This window comes from Stegastes partitus, unplaced genomic scaffold (genome assembly GCF_000690725.1).
Source record: "Stegastes partitus isolate 25-593 unplaced genomic scaffold, Stegastes_partitus-1.0.2 Scaffold191, whole genome shotgun sequence".
Classification (NCBI taxonomy): Eukaryota; Metazoa; Chordata; class Actinopteri; family Pomacentridae; genus Stegastes; species Stegastes partitus.
In genome coordinates, this window is record NW_007577922.1 from 525771 (window position 1) to 545383 (window position 19613).

At 41.1% G+C, this 19613-nt stretch overlaps 3 protein-coding genes and 1 gene segment (V, D, J or C); 1 reads left to right on the forward strand and 3 right to left on the reverse strand.

Annotated features, from left to right (window-relative positions):
• The window catches only part of mrpl12 (mitochondrial ribosomal protein L12), a 4793-nt gene extending 2259 nt beyond the window's left edge, over nucleotides 1–2534 (reverse strand). Inside the window, exons 1-4 of the mRNA XM_008280376.1 lie at nucleotides 2355–2534; nucleotides 909–1107; nucleotides 712–786; nucleotides 362–499 (exon numbers count right to left, since the gene is read on the reverse strand). Coding sequence (XP_008278598.1) covers nucleotides 362–499; nucleotides 712–786; nucleotides 909–1107; nucleotides 2355–2413 — 471 coding nt within the window. The 5' untranslated portion in view covers nucleotides 2414–2534. The remainder of the gene's footprint in view (nucleotides 1–361; nucleotides 500–711; nucleotides 787–908; nucleotides 1108–2354) is intronic.
• Nucleotides 2535–4692: 2158 nt separating this feature from the next.
• Nucleotides 4693–6283, forward strand: LOC103356288 (UPF0585 protein C16orf13 homolog B). Its single transcript, XM_008280383.1, has 6 exons — nucleotides 4693–4892; nucleotides 5120–5282; nucleotides 5405–5464; nucleotides 5582–5649; nucleotides 5915–5993; nucleotides 6078–6283. Exons 1-6 carry the CDS (start codon nucleotides 4693–4695, stop codon nucleotides 6123–6125), a joined length of 618 nt encoding a protein of 205 aa, XP_008278605.1. The 3' UTR covers nucleotides 6126–6283.
• A 96-nt stretch (nucleotides 6284–6379) lies between these two features.
• On the reverse strand, nucleotides 6380–16048 carry hgs (hepatocyte growth factor-regulated tyrosine kinase substrate). 6 transcript variants are annotated; one of them, XM_008280379.1, is made up of 20 exons: nucleotides 15876–16047; nucleotides 14291–14375; nucleotides 14054–14129; nucleotides 13756–13848; nucleotides 12654–12771; nucleotides 12318–12370; nucleotides 12080–12148; nucleotides 11814–11938; nucleotides 11073–11184; nucleotides 10733–10831; nucleotides 10535–10630; nucleotides 10345–10383; nucleotides 10074–10238; nucleotides 9706–9919; nucleotides 9443–9615; nucleotides 9217–9357; nucleotides 8606–8789; nucleotides 8280–8416; nucleotides 7994–8176; nucleotides 6380–7809 (listed from the first exon to the last, which is right to left on the reverse strand). In XM_008280379.1, the coding sequence occupies exons 1-20, from the start codon at nucleotides 15910–15912 to the stop codon at nucleotides 7708–7710; spliced, it is 2301 nt and encodes a 766-aa protein (XP_008278601.1). In that variant the 5' UTR covers nucleotides 15913–16047; the 3' UTR covers nucleotides 6380–7707. The 6 variants fall into 6 exon arrangements, with proteins under 6 accessions (XP_008278601.1, XP_008278603.1, XP_008278602.1 ...); XM_008280381.1 differs by having other exon boundaries at nucleotides 9706–9916; nucleotides 11073–11157; nucleotides 12654–12777; XM_008280380.1 differs by having other exon boundaries at nucleotides 11073–11157; nucleotides 12654–12777.
• Nucleotides 16049–18296: 2248 nt separating this feature from the next.
• LOC103356292 (Ig heavy chain V region 3-like) overlaps nucleotides 18297–19613 on the reverse strand; it is a 16325-nt gene continuing 15008 nt past the window's right edge. The window contains 1 exon segment of the V gene segment in view: nucleotides 18297–18703. Coding sequence covers nucleotides 18297–18703 — 407 coding nt within the window.

The following is a 19613-nucleotide window of genomic DNA, read 5'->3' on the forward strand; positions in this document are numbered from 1 at the left end:
GGATTGCGGCCCTCGAGGACCGGATGTCGACACCCCTGATCTAACCAAAGCATACTGCATGAATCCTTGAAGTTTGAGAAGCATGTTAGATAACATCTGCAAAGCCAACTTGATAAAATATTGTAATGACTGATTTTTTTTTATTTTATTTTTTCACATTCATGTTTGCCAATTTAAAGCACTCCTGGTCCTTCACTGTACCCATGCCTTGCTGCATTTTTTTGAAAAGTGACCACCACCAAACATCAATCAGCAGAATTATATGAGCCCAGCAGCAGGAATAACTATTGTGTCATAAAAATGTTGCTCCTTAGACAGTGCAGCAGGTCAAAAGCTACAAATGGCTTGAATGATGACTTACCTGCACCAGATTCAAGCCTTGGATGCAGTTCTTCACTTCCTTTATAAGCTTTACTTTTTCAGCTGCCTTTAGTTCTGTTAGTTTTACTGTGAACTGAGTCTTCTCTTTCTTAGCCGGTACATCCTCCTCCTCTGCAGCCTAAGCAACAAAAAAACAAAACAGTAAATTTAATTTTGTACAGAGATCTTGGGAGCCACCTTACAACTCATAAAGGGCCTATAAAACACAACTTTGATGGTTTTAAGATAGGACATCTGTATCAGTGACGTGCTGATTGAACTATGCAGTGATTTCTCGCAGCTATTTTGTGGTGGTGATGTAGCAGGTGATGTCAGTGAAATAATTTGTACCTGAGCTGCAGGTACAGCTGATGCAGCCATCGCCCCCATTGGCATCATTCCAACATCCTGAATATTCAAGGTTTTCTGTGATAAAGACAACAAAATAAATCAAAATCACTCAATATGAAAACACATGTGGATCACAAAAGTCTATCTGACAAGTCATATGGTGGCTTAGATTCTGTATTTAGAACATTTCCACAAACCTTGAGGAGCTCATTGAGGTCCGACACCTCTAACAAGGTGAGGCTGGCTATGTCATTAACAAGCTGCTGGATTTTGGGGGAATACTGTTTGGGTGCTCCGTCTAGTGGAGGGGTGGCAATGACATCTGAATGGGTAGCTGGACTTGTTTTCAGAAGTCTAAGAGCACACAAGGCTGGTGTCTGCCGCTGAAGCTGTTGCCTGAAAAAGGAAAACAATATGGATAAATGACTGCACGTGGTCCTTAACTGTGACTGTGAGAAACAAAGACACAACGTCTCCAGATATATACAGTGTGGGCATGTCATGGATCCAGCTGCAACTTGGCACACTTGGCATCAAAATGTGTCTATTTTTTTTTTTCATCAGATGCTCCTCTGGTGTTCTGCTTTGCCTTAGTCCAGCACTTTCTAAAACATTACACATCTAGTATCTCACTTTTGGCTCAGCCTTCCAAATCTTGCCTAGCATTAACACATAATACATATTTTTTTAATCTGAAGCTGAACAATTTGATTACTTTAAAATCCACAGCATAATAGATTTAAAACATGGGATGGACCATTACCACATATCAATAGTGTGGTGGTCACACAAGGAGGATAGCATGAATGAGTAGAACCATGGACAACAGTTTTAGGGTCAGACATGCTACTTAATGAATGTGCTAATTCTCAGCTTTTGTACTTTACTAGTTTGGACATTTGTTCAGTGGACTGTACAAAAAATGGAACGCACGGTTAAGTCTTGCAAAAAGCACAAATTACAAAACTGTCTGCAAATGTAAAACCTAAATTAGGTGTTTTATGTGTCCTAACCTTTCACCCTAATGCTAGTTGGACATCAGTGATGGAAGCCCCGGCTTTACATTGAATGCAGTGGAAAGGAAGCAGCTAATTTGCTATCAGATCTGGTGGCTTCATCTGCTTCCCTGACATCTTATCTTGAGGACATATTAGCACCCAAATGTTTGCTCGGTGTTCAAGGATGCACGAACAAATTGAGAGATGCAGCTTGAGGTTATTTGACCAGCAAACACACGAACTTCCATAAGAGTGACCTCTACTGCCAGAAGAAAAGCTGCTTAATGACAGAAAACAGCTGCTGCACTTGGATTTTAGTCTCAAGCTACAAACGTGGGCAGGATGTGTTGTGTATCGTTAGTCAACGTGCAGAGAATGAGGCGTTTAATTTCATGGCTGCAAGGGTACATTAACGGCCGATCACTTGTCAAGCTAAGGTTAGCTAACTTACTAACACAGCCGGTAACTCTACTTCCAATGGCAAATAAAACTTCGTATTATGTGTTTACACGGGCTAAAGCGAGAACACTGAGTTCTACATTCACAATAACCGGCATTAGTCACCGGCTCTCTGCCCTTGAAGAGGCAGACATTCACCCACAAATGAGCGGTGGCTCCGGTGTTACTGTGTTGGCCGCTACGTACCGGTGTGTGCTGGCCGCGGCCCGCAGCGCGGTCCGGAGGCAGCGTCTGGTGCAGTACATGCTAGCGGTGACTGGAGCCGTTTGTCCCGGTGTCCCTGTAAAGAAAAACACGTCAAGTCTCTGACAGCCAGGTCTCCTTCCAGTCCTTCTGCCTCAAAAGCACATGGCGTCCTCTCTACTCCTGACCTACCCACAATGCACTGCGTGAACTGTTAGAAAACCTACGGGGGCCCAGAAGGGACATAAAGGGTCAATCAGTAAATCGAATATTAACATACAGCTATGCCCCAAATTAGTCATGTCCGTGGCATCTTTTGATTTATGATGAATTTTTATTCCACCAATCTGTTTCTTCTAAATGTAAAACACACAAAAAAGCAAGAAAAGGTGGTAAGACATTAAGTGATGATAAATTTCAGCTATTTCTTTGGGTGTGTTTATTTATTTATTTACATTAGTGCCTTGTGCAAATTATTCTTATCCCTTGTTGTTGTTGTTTTTTTTTTAAATTCTAAATGATCCTGGTGTTCTAAAGTGTTCTAATAGCTACAAGTCAATTAGAAGTCACAGCTAAAGCCAAATAGCTTAGATAGCTTCTTGTCAGGGTCCATCACTGAGAGAGTTACACATTGTGACTGCTCACAAGATGGGAAAGGGCTATAAAGCCATATCCATCTGTTTTCAGGTGCCATTGGATAGTGAAAAGCATCAGCAAAAAATACAAGGAGTCCAACACTGTGAAATATCTCAAAGGTTGTGGTAAAAAACCACAAGTGACCCCTGCATAAGCATGAATGGTAGCACAAGAGGCCATGTAGAATCTAAGAAGCACACCAATCCCATCCTCACGAATCAGCAAATCTGGTTCCAGCATCTCAAGATGGACTCTCCAGCAGACACTGCAAAGGGCCCGTGTCCATGGACGCTGACCAGAGGAGACTCCACTTCTCAAAGAGAAAAAAGCCCTTTGCAAAACCTCACCTGGACAAAGGCGAAAACTTCAGTTCATCAGTTCTGTGGTCAGAAACAGGGACATGGCTTTCATTTGTTGAAAGAAATGAGACAAATTCAACCCCAAGAACACAATCCCCATGGTCAAGCACTGCAATGCAAATGTATTGCTTTGGGGGTGTTTTACAATTCAGTTGAATTCAATTCAGAAAACTTAATTATCCTCTTACAGCAATGTCAGCCAATAGGCCAAGAAAGCTTGTGAGAGTAAACAGCATCATGAGAGACGAGGACTACAGGCAGTCTGAAGAAAAACAACTGCTGTTGGGTGACATCGGACCTTCCAACGAGATAATGATCCAAAGCATTCAAGCAAAGAGGTAAAGAAATGCTGAAAAGAAAACAACATCAGCATCTTGAAGCAGCCAGCAAGAGTCGAGACGTGAATTCTAATCTCAAAGACCAGGAGATCATTGTAATAGAGCAGTGGTCTGAAATCCCAGTGGAGGCCTGCAAAAAGCTTGTAAGCGGTTATAAAAAAACACTTGATAATTGTGGAAGCAACTAATGGCTTTTCCAATCAACATAGAAATAGTTACAAATTCATCAGAAGTAGCTCTAACATAATGTCTCTTGTTACTTGTGATCTACAGCCAGAAGAAAGCTTTTGGTCAAATACAAATTCACTATAAACTAAAGCTTTGGAATGGGTTCAAGTAATTTATGGTCTATTTTTATTTTACTGGTTTTGGCACTTTGAAAGAATCTTGTGTAAAGGCTGTTGCACGCTGGCTGTAGACACAGCAGCCAGCTACATTTGTTATTTATCTATTTCAAATTATAGTTTAATGCATACGACTGTTTTCAATAAACTAGGTTTGTCAGAGCGAAGTTAAGCGTTATACTTTTGTATTTTTTACAAATTAATACATTTCAATAATATCCCATATTCACAGGTACGATTATAGTAATGTATTGCCATGTGATATATTACCACACGTTATGACAATGATGGTATTACTGTAATCGGCATTGACTGCATTACAACCTTTATATAATAGTTGCTACATGATATTCAAACACACTTTTACTGCATGAACAGATCACTTTGTGTGTGTATATACTGTTTATGTGTCCTACCTGTACTGTAGCAGTGCTGGCCACAAGGGAGGAGCACAGAGGGAATCCTCTTAATCAGGTAATCTGAGCACCCATCTGCCGTTGCAGTCATCCACCACATCTATTCTCCACCGATGTGCCATTTCCCCACTAGCCTCCGTCACTCAGCACAAGTGAAGGTAAGAGGAATCCAGTAACAGAGAAAATACGTATAGGTTGATGACTGTAGAGGATATGGTGACATGACCTTACTTTCCTTCCTCCAGACCATGCTGGTGTCTCCTCAGGCAGAGAGGAACTGGGAGGGTGTTTGTTCAGTGCTTGAAGATGTTTTGGAACCCCAATCACACAGGCAGTTGTTTGCCTTAGAGCTGGGCTCTGGAACCGGGCAGCACGTCATACGGTTTGCTCAGAAGATGCCTTTTGTCACTTGGCAGCCATCAGACATCAAAGAGGAGTCTCGCGAAAGGTTTGTGTGTCATAGTCAACGGTTGGCAATTGTTATGCTGTCCTGTGTGCATCAGATTCATTCAAATTGTATTCATTCAATCAAAACAAATGACCTGAAAGTAGTGCAGTACTCATCTGTGTGACAGGAAGCTTCCAGGGCATTTTCCTTTAAATACATTGATATGTGTGAGAATGTATGAATTTAAAACAAAAATGTGAGATTAAGTCTGCACACTTTGTTTACAGCATCAAGGCTTATATTGCTGCAACCTATGCAAAGACTGTGCTGCAGCCTGTCCACTTGGATGTCAACGAACCGTGGGAGAAATGGGCAGGCCTTTCTCGCAGCTCCTGTGATGTTGTTATTGCCATTAACTTACTGCAGTACAGCTCCTTCCAAACTGCACAGGTAGCGTCTAGAGAACCACCTCAGGGTGTTAAGCTGATTTGCTTGAAAAACGGAGACACTGGTATAAGTAGTCTTACGGCACAGAGTTTCTAAATACCACTCTTTGTCTATAATTTCCCAAGGGTGTTTTCAATGGAGCAGGTCAGATCCTCAAACAAAATGGCCTTTTGATAACATATGGGGTAGGTTCAGGTTTTTTTTTTTCTCTTGCACTGTTCACGTCATCATCTGAGTGTACAAATGAATGACACAACAGACTCTAGGAAGTGACACAGTTTAAAATCTAAAATGTTTTCCAGGTGTATGCTATTAATGGAACCATTACACCAAGTTGCAACGAGCACCTGGATGCAGAGCTTCGGAAAATGTGAGTTGGCATCAATAGTCTCTATTACATACTACTCATGATACATCATTTCCTGCATTTCTATTCTATTGTTAAAAAAAATAATAAATTCATGTTAATGTGTTTAAACACAGGTCAATGTGCTAACAGTTTATTTTGCAAATATATGTGATATACTGAATTGAGCCAGACTCCCAAAATCAACTAGCCAAACTGTTAAAAACAACATTGTCTGGTTCTGCTGGTAGGACGTACAAATATTGTGATATTTAATTCTGTTGCACAGGAATCCAGAGTGGGGTCTTCCAGACATTGATGTGCTCAGACAGCTGGCTTATGGAAATGGGATGCGTATGGAGAGGATAGTGAGTCACATACCGTAGCTTAAGGTACTGGCAATAAATACCGCCAACAACATACCTTTCATACCTGTAACATTTCCCTTCCAGGTTGAGATGGAAGACTACTACAAATGCCTCATCTTCAGAAAACTTTAAAGAAGCCAAAGTACACAAAGGAGATTAACAAACCTTTTTTTCCCCCCTATATCCATGTATAATTCTAAGTTATGTGTAATTCTGCCATATCAATATTGTGTCATGTTACAGCCTTCACATTTGTAGAAGACACTTTAACTGCCCCTAAGTTACACAGAGGTATCAACTTACATGAATAAAGAAGTCAAATCATCACTTTTTTTTTTTTTTTCGAAACCATGTGGGTGATTATAAAACACAAGCTAAAGCATATGGACAATAAGAACCAGATATTTATTAAATATAATTTTAAAATTACTTTAAAGTCAGACAGATCAGTATGATGGAATAAAGAAGTTCACAGATGGCAACTGAAGAAATTACAGAAATCACCGATTGGGTGTGTGACACATACATGCAGCACGTCATGTTTGCTCTGTAAGCATTTCCACATTTCTGAAGAGTCAAGTACACTTTAGAAAGAGTGCCTTCCTGTACTTACGATGTAGCTATTCTATATATGTAACATTTTCAACCAATTGGGTGTGAACCAAATGCGGAACCTGCAGGCAGTTTGCAGTTAAATGGAGGTTAAGGTCATACGCTTCTGTCAGTCTTGTGATAGTACTTTATGTTTGGCAACACAAGTCACTTTATTGAAAGGGATGCAGGATGCTAGTAGAGTTGCTGGACTGCTTTTAGTATGTATATTGTACTGCAACTAGTTGTGAAATTTAATGATTTAATCTATGAAAGTATATTCAGTGAGCGTTAAACAACTACCCAGCTAATCTTCTACCACACCTCCCATAATGTACAATCCCTGCAATGTGTTTCCTCGTCATGGAAACTACATTAAAACACTCGTTAGTTCAAGCAGCACGCAACAAATGGATGCCAAAACAAGATGAACTGTTAATGTGCATCTGGGTGCATAAGAAGGGACGATCTGAAAACTACAACTGGAATGTTAAGCAGTGAACCTGATGAAGATGTGAGTGCCACTTATTCCAGGCCTTTGACTGTGCTTTCTCTCCCTAGATGTCACTCTTTCGACACACCCACAACCACCTAAAACAGCACATACAGATGTTTCTCAATCACTGCCCAAACTGTTAGAACGGTTGCAACAATTCACTTCCATTCCAGAAAATAAATGAAATTTAACATGCAAATTTTGCTTTAGAAAAATATGAGACAAAGGATGGTCATGTCTTCTTTTTTTGTCTTCTAAATTATTATCATATTTTCATTTTAACTTTAATACCACTGACTATTTCTGCGCTTCAGTTATTCATTTAATAAGGAAATACTACATACATATCAGCTGGAAAGAAGGAGGAAGAGGATGAAGGGACTGGGTTATGGTGCCATCCAATGCAGCTTTACCCCTGATTCCCATACTTCAGTGGGGGAGAGGTTAGGAGAGCATCAGTTCTGCAACATCATCACAATATTTCACATTGCCACAACATCACAGCAAGGTGGAAGGTGGGGAGTATGTGTGTGTTTCGAGAGGGTATCCTCAGAGTCCAGAGGGGGAGGGGAGAGACCAAAGGAGAAGAGAAGGTGTAGTGTGTAGGACCCTGCAGGATGTGGGCTTCTAGTCGAAGGAGATGAGCTGGGCCTCTTGGCTGCCCGGCACAGCTGGAGGAGCCTGCTGCTGTGCCTGCTGTTGTTGTTGGGGGCCACCAGGGGGAGCAACCTAGCAAGACAGGAATGCACAGGTAAAAATGGGCACATTAGTGAGGATTAGGATTTAAATAACTCAGATGCATTGAAAAAGGATAAATAAAAATATGAATGATGAAAGCAAAAAGAACTTTCCCGAGTCAGTCTAGAAGGTTTTCGTACTGCTAACGGGTTAACAAAAAGATGACATGGCTGACCTGCTGGTACATGGGCTGCTGGCCTGGCATGTACGGCTGTTGTGGGGGCATATTGGGGTCCTGTCCTGGCAATGCTGAAATCATGTTCTGCATGTTGTACGGCTGGTAACCCATGTAACCCATACCGTTGGTGGGTGCCGGCTGGGACATGGGGGGCATGCTCTGTGCTTGAGAGACCACATTCTGCAAAGAACACAGGCAACAGTTAGCGGGAAATCTCTTATTTTAATATTTTGGTGGTAGTTTAAGTCATGATCAGAACATTAAATGGAGGCGTCAGTCAAACCTGGTAGGCCTGTGTAGGTGTGGGCTGATAGTTGGAGTAAGGTGGACTCGTTGTGGGTGGAGCCTGGCCGGGAGGAGGAGCAGGCTGCCCGTTGGTGCCTGCAGCTTGGTACATGTATGCATTAACCATATTAGGATCTGGCAAAAGAGAGAAAGGTCCCAAAGAGGAAAACATTTTAATCAAAACTTCAAAGCATCATATCAAATGTTTCATGACTGAATGTTATGCAGTGAGTCAATTAAACATGGTAAACTTTCCAATTCAAGTATTTCAGAGTATTCTTTCAACAGTCTAATTGATTATCTTCTTGTTGTTGACCTCCTCACCTGTAGCAGCACTGGGCATGGCCTGATACTGTCCTGGTGCAGTCTGTCCAGGCTGGTTCATATAGATGTTGTGCATAGGTGAACCCTCCACAGAACCAGCAGGACTAAAGGTGCCTGGGTAGCTGGGTGGAGCACCAGGCTGGTATACCACCCCTCCAGCAACATTGGGGGGCAAAGACTGCATCTGCATACAAGCACAAATAGATATTGTTAAACATATGCCAAAAAGACTAAAAATTAAGACGGTGAGTATTTTTTCATTTAAATGACAAAACAAACTACAGCAGCAATGTTGTAACATTATGGCCCGTGTGTCTACAGCTTGTCATGCCAACCCCTCACACTGGGTGATTTTACCAATGTACCACCCAATCAATCACCACTAATCCCAATTAGAGCAGAGACTGGGATGAAATGCTACATACACAGACAACCTTGCATGAGTGGGACCACTGATTCTAGTCTCATTAGGTACATTTTGTTCTTTAGGTACTTCCCATTCACATATTTTTGCTGTTAACAGAGACATTGGGGAAGTTTCTGTTACATTAAGTGAGTTCACTGACTAGATCATTTTTGGTATCAGTTTAGGCTGATGGCATGTTGTGTACCTGGGCATAGGGCAGAGAAAAAGCAGGCATCTGGGCTCTCATCTGGATTGTATGTTTCTGCTGCTCCAAACGCATCTGCCTCTCTTTCTCCTGCTCCTGGAGGCGCTGAATGGCCAGCTGTCTTTGCATTTCCAGGTACTCCTTCAGTTCAAAGAAATACTTGTAAGCATGTTACTGAACACAGCAATAATATCTGCAGTCTCATTGGAGAGATGAATTATGTTACCTGTTTCTTCTGCCTCATGATCTCCAGCTTTTGTGCCAGCTGGATCTGCCTCTGTCTCTCCGCTTCCTCTGCAGCACGGCGCAGCTTCTCTCGGTGTTCGTCCCGGAGCGCGTTAAGGGCAGCGCGAGCATCACGCACCTGAGCCAGTTTGTCCTGCAGCCCCTCATAATACACTGACAAAACACAGATTTGTCATAGTTCAGACACTGGACACACAGAGGGACATAAACACAAAGACACACTTGCACAAAGTCCACACTCACGTCGCTTCTCATCTAGTTGGTTGAGGATGTCCAACAGCTGTGGATGCATGTTGTTGATCGACTGGAAGAGTGAGAGCACGGCGCTGTCGTTGGTGATGCTGCGTCCACGCATGTGGTTGCTCTTCATGCGGTTAAGGAAGGTAGTGACAGCATTCTGCAGAGCCTTCAGGAACTGCTCATGGTTCTCCTCTGACTCGCCGTTCTGGTACTGCTGCTGAAAGCGGGGATGACAGGGGAGCAATGAGTATGGGGTCGCATGTGTTTTTCCTACTCCAGTTCAGTGAGACATAATGTTTTTTTTTTTTAAATTAATTAATTTTAAAAAATAAAATAAATTTGTAAGACCTGCCATCAGTACTAAATTATACCTCCACTATGCTGACAGGCTGGACAGGCACATGACTTTCTACAGGCTGAGCGATTGATGGAAGGGGCTCAGCCAATGGCACAGGGGCAGGAGCTGAGGGGGTGGGACTCTTGCGAGCTTCTTCTTGTTTCTTCTCCCAATACGTTCTGTTCAAGTAACGGGCCAGCTGGAATTTTGTGACATTTTCATATTAGTTTCAAAAGCAATGAGGTAGCATTTGCATTTTTCTACCATAATGCAGATATTTAAAAAGAGCTATAAACAACATGTACCTCTGGGTCTACCTCTTCTGCTGATGGAGCAGACGAGTTCTGCAATGAGTGTGTTGTGTATTAGTCAATGACAAAACACATTTCAACAAGTTTCTAAATAATAAGAAAACCTTTAAACCATCTTTAGCCAATAAAAAAAAAAAGATGCTTGGTCATGAAAATAATACATTTAGCTCGAATGAAGTCTTACCACAGGGGAAGTGTAGAGGGTGCTGACTGGCGGTGCTGAGGAAGTCACAGGGGTAGGATCAGCTTTGGGATACATTGAGTATGAGTTCTTTTGTCTCTGTAAGTGAACATAGAGCAGTGTGTCAGTATTTATTTTGTTTTGGTACCAACTGTAAAAAAAAAAATTAGTTAAAGTTAAAATTTCCATTGTGCGACCTACCATTCGCTCCTTCTCCTCAGCCTCACTTTGGGAAAGTGCGATGGCCAGCTGCAGCTCCTCCTCCTCCTGCAGTGCTGCCTCATCTCTCTTGGGGGGCATCTGGTGAGAAAGAAGAGCTATGGTAAGATTTAGGGAGCAGAAACATCGAAAAGGAACCAAAGATGAATCTTCAGCAGGATGAACAAAAAAAAAAAACCCTCCAACACACGCCAGTGTGAAGACAAGAGAATCTGTCAAATAAATGTGTGTTTTCCAATTAGAGAGTCCTCAACACACATTTATTTCCAGTGTGATCATAAAGTCATTCCATTTTTCTGACCTATAGTTTCTAAACAATCACCTGTGACTGTTGGGACAGTGGGCTGGTCAGGTACTCGGGTGGCAGTTCAGCAGAACCTGAGGAAGGGGCTTTTCCTTCAGCTTTCCTAAGTGGAGGAGAGAGGGAGGGGTGGCTGGTAAGGAAAAGGGATCAGGGAGGACAAACAGCCTTTGTAAATGAGAGGAGAGCCTGTTCAATGAAACAACAACTGTCGAAAAACAGAACAGTACATGACAGCATCCAGGAAAATGTTTACAGGTTATTAATCTACGTTCAGATTTGCATCTCAACACACATACTGAGACAATCATTGTCAGTTTGGGAGAAAACAGAAATTCTGGGAATATCAAGAACAAAGTTAGACGTGAGTTAAGTAACAATGAAAGAACTTGAAGTACTGTAAAACTTGAAAGCAATGTTACCAGTAGTATTAAATATGAGCTGCGTATATTATTGAACTGTGCAAACACTGCAATGACCACATTAGGGGGTGCATAGAGCTATCTTTATTTGCTTGGTTTGCTTTTTGAAACAGTGCAATCTTTGAAAAAAACAAAAAGAATCAGTTGGTTCTTACATAAAATTAGTTATGTGTGTAAACTGGTAACGTGTGCACCAGTCACTGTCTAGAGTCTTGACCTAATTAGGTAGTTTTCTACATTGCTTGAGGTAAGTATAGCTTTTACATCCATGGCCATAATACTTCACACACCAAGTCTCATTTTCAAACTAATTGTGGCATTTCCATGTCTTGGGACTCACTTGTTAAGCAGCTCAAAGCAGGGCTCACACACACGCACTTCCTTCTCGATGCCAAACTTCGGAATGGTGGAGTACTTAGACGAACACTTGCCACAGAAAATCTGGCCGCAGGCTCGACAATGGTGCTGGGAAAGGATACGACCCAAATTCAGGTCAATTTCCGCACATGCGCTTTAAGCAAATACTCCACACAAACACTGTTTTGACTGAATGAAGGAAACCATAAAGTCTCCAAGTGCCCTAGTTAACAAGAGAGCCCAGCCTACCTTTCTCGTCATGACTCCAAACTGGACTCTGCACCGGTGACACTCCTCAGCATCGACCCAGTCTGGAGCCTGGATAAAGCAGATATCACACATTACTACAGATATGGTGACACAAAAAAAACAACTGGAGTTCAATGTATGTATAGCATAACCTCTCTTTAAGCACTTCATGCCTCGCATTTATTTTTCTGTGACACATTTTCCATATAAAACAGATAACAAAAACAAAATATCTCACTCTCTCTGCTGCAAACATTGCATCACTCTCCTTAAACTCAGGGAAAACATGACCTGTTGAGAAAAACAACAACAAAAAGAAAGAAGTAGTTAGGCATACAGTATCCTGACTGTAGCAACTATATATACATAAAAACCTCTGAATCAGTTCATGTCACTCCAAGAAGTTTGAACTGTAATCAGCTATCTGAATAAATGACTTAAACATATGAATTTAAATACTGTTGTCAGAAATATGATTGCAGCTTAGGCAAGGTCAGGACATTTTCAGAGATCCAGAGTTTCTCATGAAAGTGGCATTAAAAATAAAAATATAACACTTCTTATGTACACTTACCTTCCACCTTCATGATTTGATAAGTGTCTTGAACCACCTTGTATTTGGGTTCGTTGCGGAAGGCGTGAGCCCAGGCCTGGATCAAGTACAGAATCTTGTTTCTGACATTTGGTTCTGTCTGTTTCTGGTGGTAAATTGACAATAAAAAAAGAAACAAGGGAAAAAAAGAAAAGTCTTTACACCTTTGAGTCCTTTCTGATTTTCTCTTCTACATTGTCTGTTGTCAAAAATCCATTAGACACAAACTGAATAAAACAACATTGTGCGTGATGACAAGAAGTGGGGTGGGAAGTCCCTGTACTATTGTCTGACAAAATACTCCTGTCACAAGACAATGACATCAGCAGGAAACGGAGGCTTTACAGTGGGCTGCAGAGCCTGTGTCACATGATACAGGGAGGATCCAATCAAATATTGCTAGCTCATGCTGTAATGCAGCCAGCTGCCAGACAGCAGTGAGCAGCTTTCGAGTCAAGAGAGAAGGTGGGAAAGGTGAGAAGGCTTCAAGCCAAATACGATCAGACAACTGTGTTACAGGGTGAAAGGTCACATCCAAACTTTCCACTACGTTTCTTCACATTGTTTAGAAGGAGGAGAACAGAGATCTGCTTCATAGTTGCACAGAAATCACCTAATTCAACTAGAGGGGAAAAACCCAATGTTTGCTTGTTTCAGTTTCATAAATATTAGGATAATATGCAGATTTGGAGCTTTACAGAATTGCAAACTGAATATCTTTAAGTTTACAGACATGATTTGTGGTGAGGTCTGGTACAGAGCAGATGAAGGCTCTGGTTTGGAGTCTAAAACTCAGGAGTGATAGCAGTGCAATAACAAAAGATCATAAAGCAAGTCTAGGTGTTTAGGGATGGAGAAAGATCAAACTGATTAATCAAAAGCAACTGTTTCAGTGTGTCTATGTCAGTAAATTCGGCCTCACAATAAAAAAAAGCAGTTATGGTCAAAAGTCATGCAAATGTATGTTTGTTAGTAGATTGAAGACGCAGACTGCAGCAACTTGAATAGAATGACACAGAGGACAGTACAGTGGAGGTTAAACAGAGGAGCGTGATGTTAAACAGTTTCATAAAATGAATGTCACCTTCAGTAGATCCTTCAGTTCCTCCATAGTTTGTTTACTTGCCACCTCATCGTGCACCGTTTGGCCACAGTTCTTCACCACTGACTCCAGGACCTGAAGGGTGAGGTAACATCATTACGCCATCTATGTCACCAACATTACAGAATAGCTACTTTCGCAAGTGACAGAAGAACACACTGCCACACAACAAACAGACAACTTCCAGCTATAAAATTTAGTGGAATTCTTACCTGGTAAAGTAATTTTGTGTTATTGCATTATCACTTATTTTCAATTGTACATATTCCATTTGTCTTACCTCAAGTGCATAAAGGGCCACATGTGGATTTTTATCATTCAGCTTCTTTTTAATGGCCCCGATAGCGTATTTAGCTCTGCAAGGACAAACATTACAAATATTGTTCAATGCAGAATCAAGATGACAAATCCTGTAAGCGAAGTATATTTAACATGAAAAAATGTAAATAATAGTTGAATGACGTTCATATGAACGTTACGGATACGAAAGTTGAGGGGAGCAGGCAGAATCACTTACTGCGTATCTCCTTGTCTGATGAGATCACAGATCTGCAGAATGGATTCCCAGTCAGTCTCCAGGAGCAGCTGACTGGTGGCTTTATCTGCAGATAGTACAGATGATCAAGGCTTAAACATGTGGAATGTCTGACAAAAAGCTAGCACACAATATCTGCTTCAACAACCTCCCATGGACTAATGAACGACGTTTATCGATTTGGACTTCCTGCTTCCTTAACTACAGTCCTACACACTGTAGGTTTTAGGTAAACATTTTTGGCTGGTGTTACTAAAAACTATGCTGTATCTCTACACATATGTTGTGTCTCTCTAAATGTAGGCATAGGTGCTCTGAATTTAACTAAAGTGACAAGTGAATTGTTATTGTTGCTATAGAAGAAAAGCTCCAGGTTTGATCTGCTGAATCTTGTGATACTGTGGATATCAACAGCAACCATGTTTTAATATAATTATGGTCCTTCCATATCATAAAAACTATGCAATGCAACTTAGACTGGATTTAAGCCTGTTTGCAAATCAGACCCATGAGGCGTCACCTAATACAGTTTTGTTCATAATCATCATGTCAGACTGTCAACACTCGTTCTCCAAATATTATCTTATTAAGTGTGACATTTGATTTTTGCCAAAGACCTCAAAACTGTAGTTTACCAGTCTGGTGATAGGGTTTATGGTTCTCTGATTAACTGTGCTGGCACAACATCAACTTTCATACTCAGGGCCATGAAGTGGGTTTTGCCATTTCGACCCTCAGTAAGTAAAAAATCAAAACTGTGTCCTACTTCAAATTTGCACACACCAGCACAAGCACTGTAATATGTTTTCCTTTTCTTAAAATCAAGTAAGCAAAGCGCTGATTCATAATTGTCACTTCACCTTTGGCCTGATCTGAGGTGATTGTTTGTTTCGACATGCAGCAGCTGGTATGACACAGTTACTTTTTTCCAGGAAAGGTGTTACAGTCGGCTAACTGTTAGCCACCTGACGGTAACCTCGCCAGCGTCTTATAATGGGAGCGTATCTAATTCAGTGTAACGTTGAGCTAAACAGGGTATGCAGATTACGGTAGTAGCTAATTATACCCGCTAGTCAACCTGTTGTGGTCTTAAAAACTTAGGACAACACTTGAAAGCCAAAGTCTCTGACAAATGACATTGTTGTGTTTAGCTGCTCCTTAGACATGCCAATAGTTACACAGTAAGCATTACTAGTGTAAACCACTCGCTAACGTTAATAATAAACTGGCATGACCTCACCTCAGCAATCAACAACCTGGTTTAGTTCAACTAAAAGCACAGCAATAACACAATATAAATGCATGAAACGCCGTTTTTATTACACTTCAGGTGAAAACGGAGAAACGAGGCTGCATTAGCTAACTTCTCAGTCGGGTCGCCACATTTAAGTGAGCCTATCTGGGCCTTCGAACAATAGCAGCGAATTTGTTAGCAGGCTAAAGCCGAGCTAGCTGGCCCGACAGCCACAGCCCCAGCTTCTGTCAAAACAATACGCTGAAAAACATCGCACTTTGACTCACAGTTGACAAATGAGCTATCAACTTGACGCGTGTGCCGTTAACTTACCGAGAAGCCTTTCAAACGTGCCTCCGCCTTTCCCCATATTTGAAGAAAAGTCTCAAAGTGTGTGTCGGGGCGTCTTGTTTAGAAGAACCCGTGCTGATATTTTCACCGCTGAGGTTAGCCTGTTAGCTCGTGTGTTAGCCACGGAGCACAGCTGTACGGCTCTTCCTACTTCCCACTTCCCCCCAGCACAAAACAGCGACACGGATGGAATTTCTCCCTCTAGCGACGGATGGATGAAACGACAAGTGCATTTTTTAGGTGAAACCATAAAGCCTGTCCAGCATTTAAATTGCAGATTAAAAATGTAAAAATATATTACGACCCTATTAAGAGTGCATCCACGATAGGACCAGGCGGGGGTGGCACAAGCCATCTCACCGATTTCAATGAAACTTTGCCAGTTTAACTACTTCAGTCTATGTTTGAGGAAATTTGGTCAAACTGGGGGGATTTCACCACCCCTCCTTTTTTTGTTTTTTTTTTGCAAAAATGACCAAAAATTCCCCCCCCCAAAATGGTCAGAAGTATAAAGCTCTACTGTCCAGGTCAGTTTTAGTAAAATGCATAATCAAAGAAATTCAGCTTTCAAATATTATTATTTTGATGATGTGTGACATTAGAAATTTGACATTTTGCACAAAAGACAGTTCTCAGTTCTCCTCTGTCTTGGTTGTTCTGTTTCTACGGATGTGCAGGACTTTAGATTGCAGTGAAAATGAGTCCACGGTGAGTAAAAATATGACAGGAGAACACAAAGTTCAATATATCAGCAACTGACAGGGACTGAGTAAATGTTGTGAGCATCAAATCTTTGCTTCATGTTTGTCTGAAACGGTGCATCAGAGCTGTACTTGTGTTTTAAAAAGACATACAAGGTGTTAATGTATTATTTTATTCTGCTGGTTAGAAAACCCAGATGTTGTTATGACGACTCCGTGCACTTGTTGTCTGTGGAGGATTTTGTGCAGCTGCTTCACTGTCTTCAGTCACTGTGGTGACGAGCACAGAAGTAAACAGCAGAATCTTCAGCTGTCAGGCTCTTGATCTGCAGGTACTGAGTGCTGCTGGACACATCCTGAGTCAAACTGAATCGACTTTGAAAGGACCTTGCATAGGCAGCATTTGCTGTATTTGTGCTCATCACCCCAATCCACTCCAGAGCTTCTCCTGACTTTTGCTTTATCCAGCTCACAGCATAACTTGTCATCCTATAACCAGATGTGATACATGAGATCTTCACTGTCTCTCCAGGTCTTTTCACCTCAGATGGAGACTGCTCCAGTTCATCGTGAAAACTTCCGACTGTTCGGATGATCAAAGTCTTTCTCAGACTTATGAGACTGTGTCAGTTGTTCTGCCTCATCTGACAGTCAGTGATGGTGAGTTTATGAAGAGGAATAAGTTTGCATAGACCTCCCTCTGCAGGCTGGAACAGGAAGTATGTAAAAACAGGAGGGGGACTTCTGCTGGTGTTGTGAAAAACTGCTAAATGTTGGATCCATTGACACAAGATACTGTTTTGTAAACATGCAACATGATTTTAAAATGCAAACATATATAGGTGACAGATGCAGGTATGTTTAGTTACACAGTAGATTACAGTGCACTGTGTATATTTTTGAAAACATCACCCCTCAGGAATATTCTGAAATGCATTAAGCACATGATTCTCAGGATCTCTTCCTCTCTTCAGCCCTCATCTCAGGATGTTTCTGCTTTTGAAACTTAACCACAGCTTTCTGCTCTTCTTCACCACGATGCTTGACTCAGACTAGAAAACAGCTTATCAGCATCAAGAACTGCAACTCTACATGACTACTCTCCCCAAAAGCCTCCTCCAGGCTGCTGTACTTAGTCCTCTGCTCCTCATCAGTAATGTTCTGGTGCCACTGATGTCCGTCTGTTCACTAAATCTATAATCAGTACAATTCTCTTTGTGACATTCACCCACAAGCCTTTAATAATCTTTAACACTGACCTCTCAGTCAAATACAAAGAGGCTCTCATCACTGCAACTTCTGTTAAGTGGCAAACTGCTGTAAAAGCCCTAATGGTGGGTTTAAATGTAGATGTTAGTGATAAACGGGTTCCTCAGCAGCGCTACTGTTCTGTCAGTGTTGACGGAGCTGAGAGTTATATTTGTAGTTTAATTATTCTCATGATTCTTTTTGTAAATAGTCAGTTTGTATAAATGATTTTCTGGAAATTGCATCTATGTTGACTGTTAATGGAATGTAAGATGGAAAACCAGCAAGAACAAGTTCTGTTCTGATGACATTAGTGGTTGTTAAAGCTAAAACTGAACATAAACTTTGACAACATTTATCTGAATTAAAATGATCAGCAGGTATGACTTCATGATGCATCCTAAAATGTGACTCTGTTTGGAGGAATACTGGCCTTGACATTTATGAAACAGGTTCATAATGCAGGACACTGAGTTAACTGAATGTTTCCAGTGTTTGTGGTAAATAGAGGAAGTAGTTTTTGTACGACGCTTCTATTTCTGTCTCTCGCTGTGTGTCTGGCACAGTAATACACTGCTGTGTCCTCGGTCCTCACACTGTTCATCTGTAGATAGACTTTACTGCTGGAATCGTCTCTGGAGATGGTGAATCTACCCTGGACTGACTGGGAGTAATAGATATAAGAACTGCCTGTGTGCACAAAAGCGATCCACTCCAGTCCTTTACCAGGAGCCTGTCTGACCCAGTTCATATGGTAGCTGCTGAATCTGAATCCAGAACCTGTACAGGACAGTGTGTGGGATTCTCCAAGTCTTTTAACCACTGATTCAGATTCAGTCAGAGTCTGATCTTCAACACCTGCTAAAACATTACATCTAATTCAAGTTTTGAACCTTATGGGAACCTGAATCTGAAATGAGAAATGTCCTTAAAACATTCTTTGATTCTTTCTCTACCCAGGGCAAAATTATTACTGAGCCCTTAATAATAATGAATGGATAAAGTTTAAAGTAACTTTAAATTATATGATTTGTTACGACAATTTCTTTAATAAATAAATAAATAAATACTAAAAGGGAAAGGGAATCATAATTCAACTTAAAGAGGAACTACTGAAGAGTTTTCACTGTAATGTGCAACTCCCCTTGAGTTTATGAAGCTTTGTAGTGAATTTCAGCTCGATGCTTTGATTTCCCCTTGGAGATTAATGGAAGTATTTCTATTCTATTCTATTATTCTATTACTTTCACGCTCCTATAGTGTTGTTTTCTGGCCACAGAGTGTAGCTTGTTTCAGAGAAAAAGTTCAAAAATCTTACTGCACATTACCTGCAGAGCACCAAACAGTGTGTGTGTGCTGTCTGTGCTTTTTACTGTCTTTGTGTGGACAAATTTTTGTTCAAAACCCTCGTAATGAGGACATTTCTGTGTTGTGGGGGCATTTTATCTGGGCCTCACAACATCAAACACCTGCTTGAGGGTTATGACCTCCCAGAGATTAAAAAGAAAAAAAAAAAAAGACACCTGTGTGCATCTGCATCTGATCATTTTGCCAATATTCATTATTTAAAGAACAAACAAATCAAATGGAAAACATTCATTCATGTGTCAGTATGGAATTTTATTTATTATTTCACCAAATGGTCACTTAAGAAGACCTGTTTACTTGTCACGTGAAAAGTAATGTTTTCTGTGTTTTCTGTGGCATTTTAACTTCTACATCTTCTTCCTACAGGGGAGGACAGCGAGCAGTGATGCTTCATTTTTCACAC

Excerpts from the sequence above, each read along its gene's own strand:
- LOC103356288 (XM_008280383.1), top strand. The coding sequence starts at position 4,693 with ATGCTGGTGTCTCCTCAGGCAGAGAGGAACTGGGAGGGTGTTTGTTCA. Across the intron at positions 4,893-5,119 it reads AAAGAGGAGTCTCGCGAAAG|CATCAAGGCTTATATTGCTG; the intron begins GTTTGTGTGTCA and ends CTTTGTTTACAG. Across the intron at positions 5,465-5,581 it reads GCCTTTTGATAACATATGGG|GTGTATGCTATTAATGGAAC; the intron begins GTAGGTTCAGGT and ends AATGTTTTCCAG.
- hgs (XM_008280377.1), bottom strand. The coding sequence starts at position 15,912 with ATGGGGAAAGGCGGAGGCACGTTTGAAAGGCTTCTCG. Across the intron at positions 12,371-12,653 it reads TCAAATCATGAAGGTGGAAG|GTCATGTTTTCCCTGAGTTT; the intron begins GTAAGTGTACAT and ends TTTTCTCAACAG. Across the intron at positions 12,149-12,317 it reads CAATGTTTGCAGCAGAGAGA|GCTCCAGACTGGGTCGATGC; the intron begins GTGAGATATTTT and ends TGCTTTATCCAG.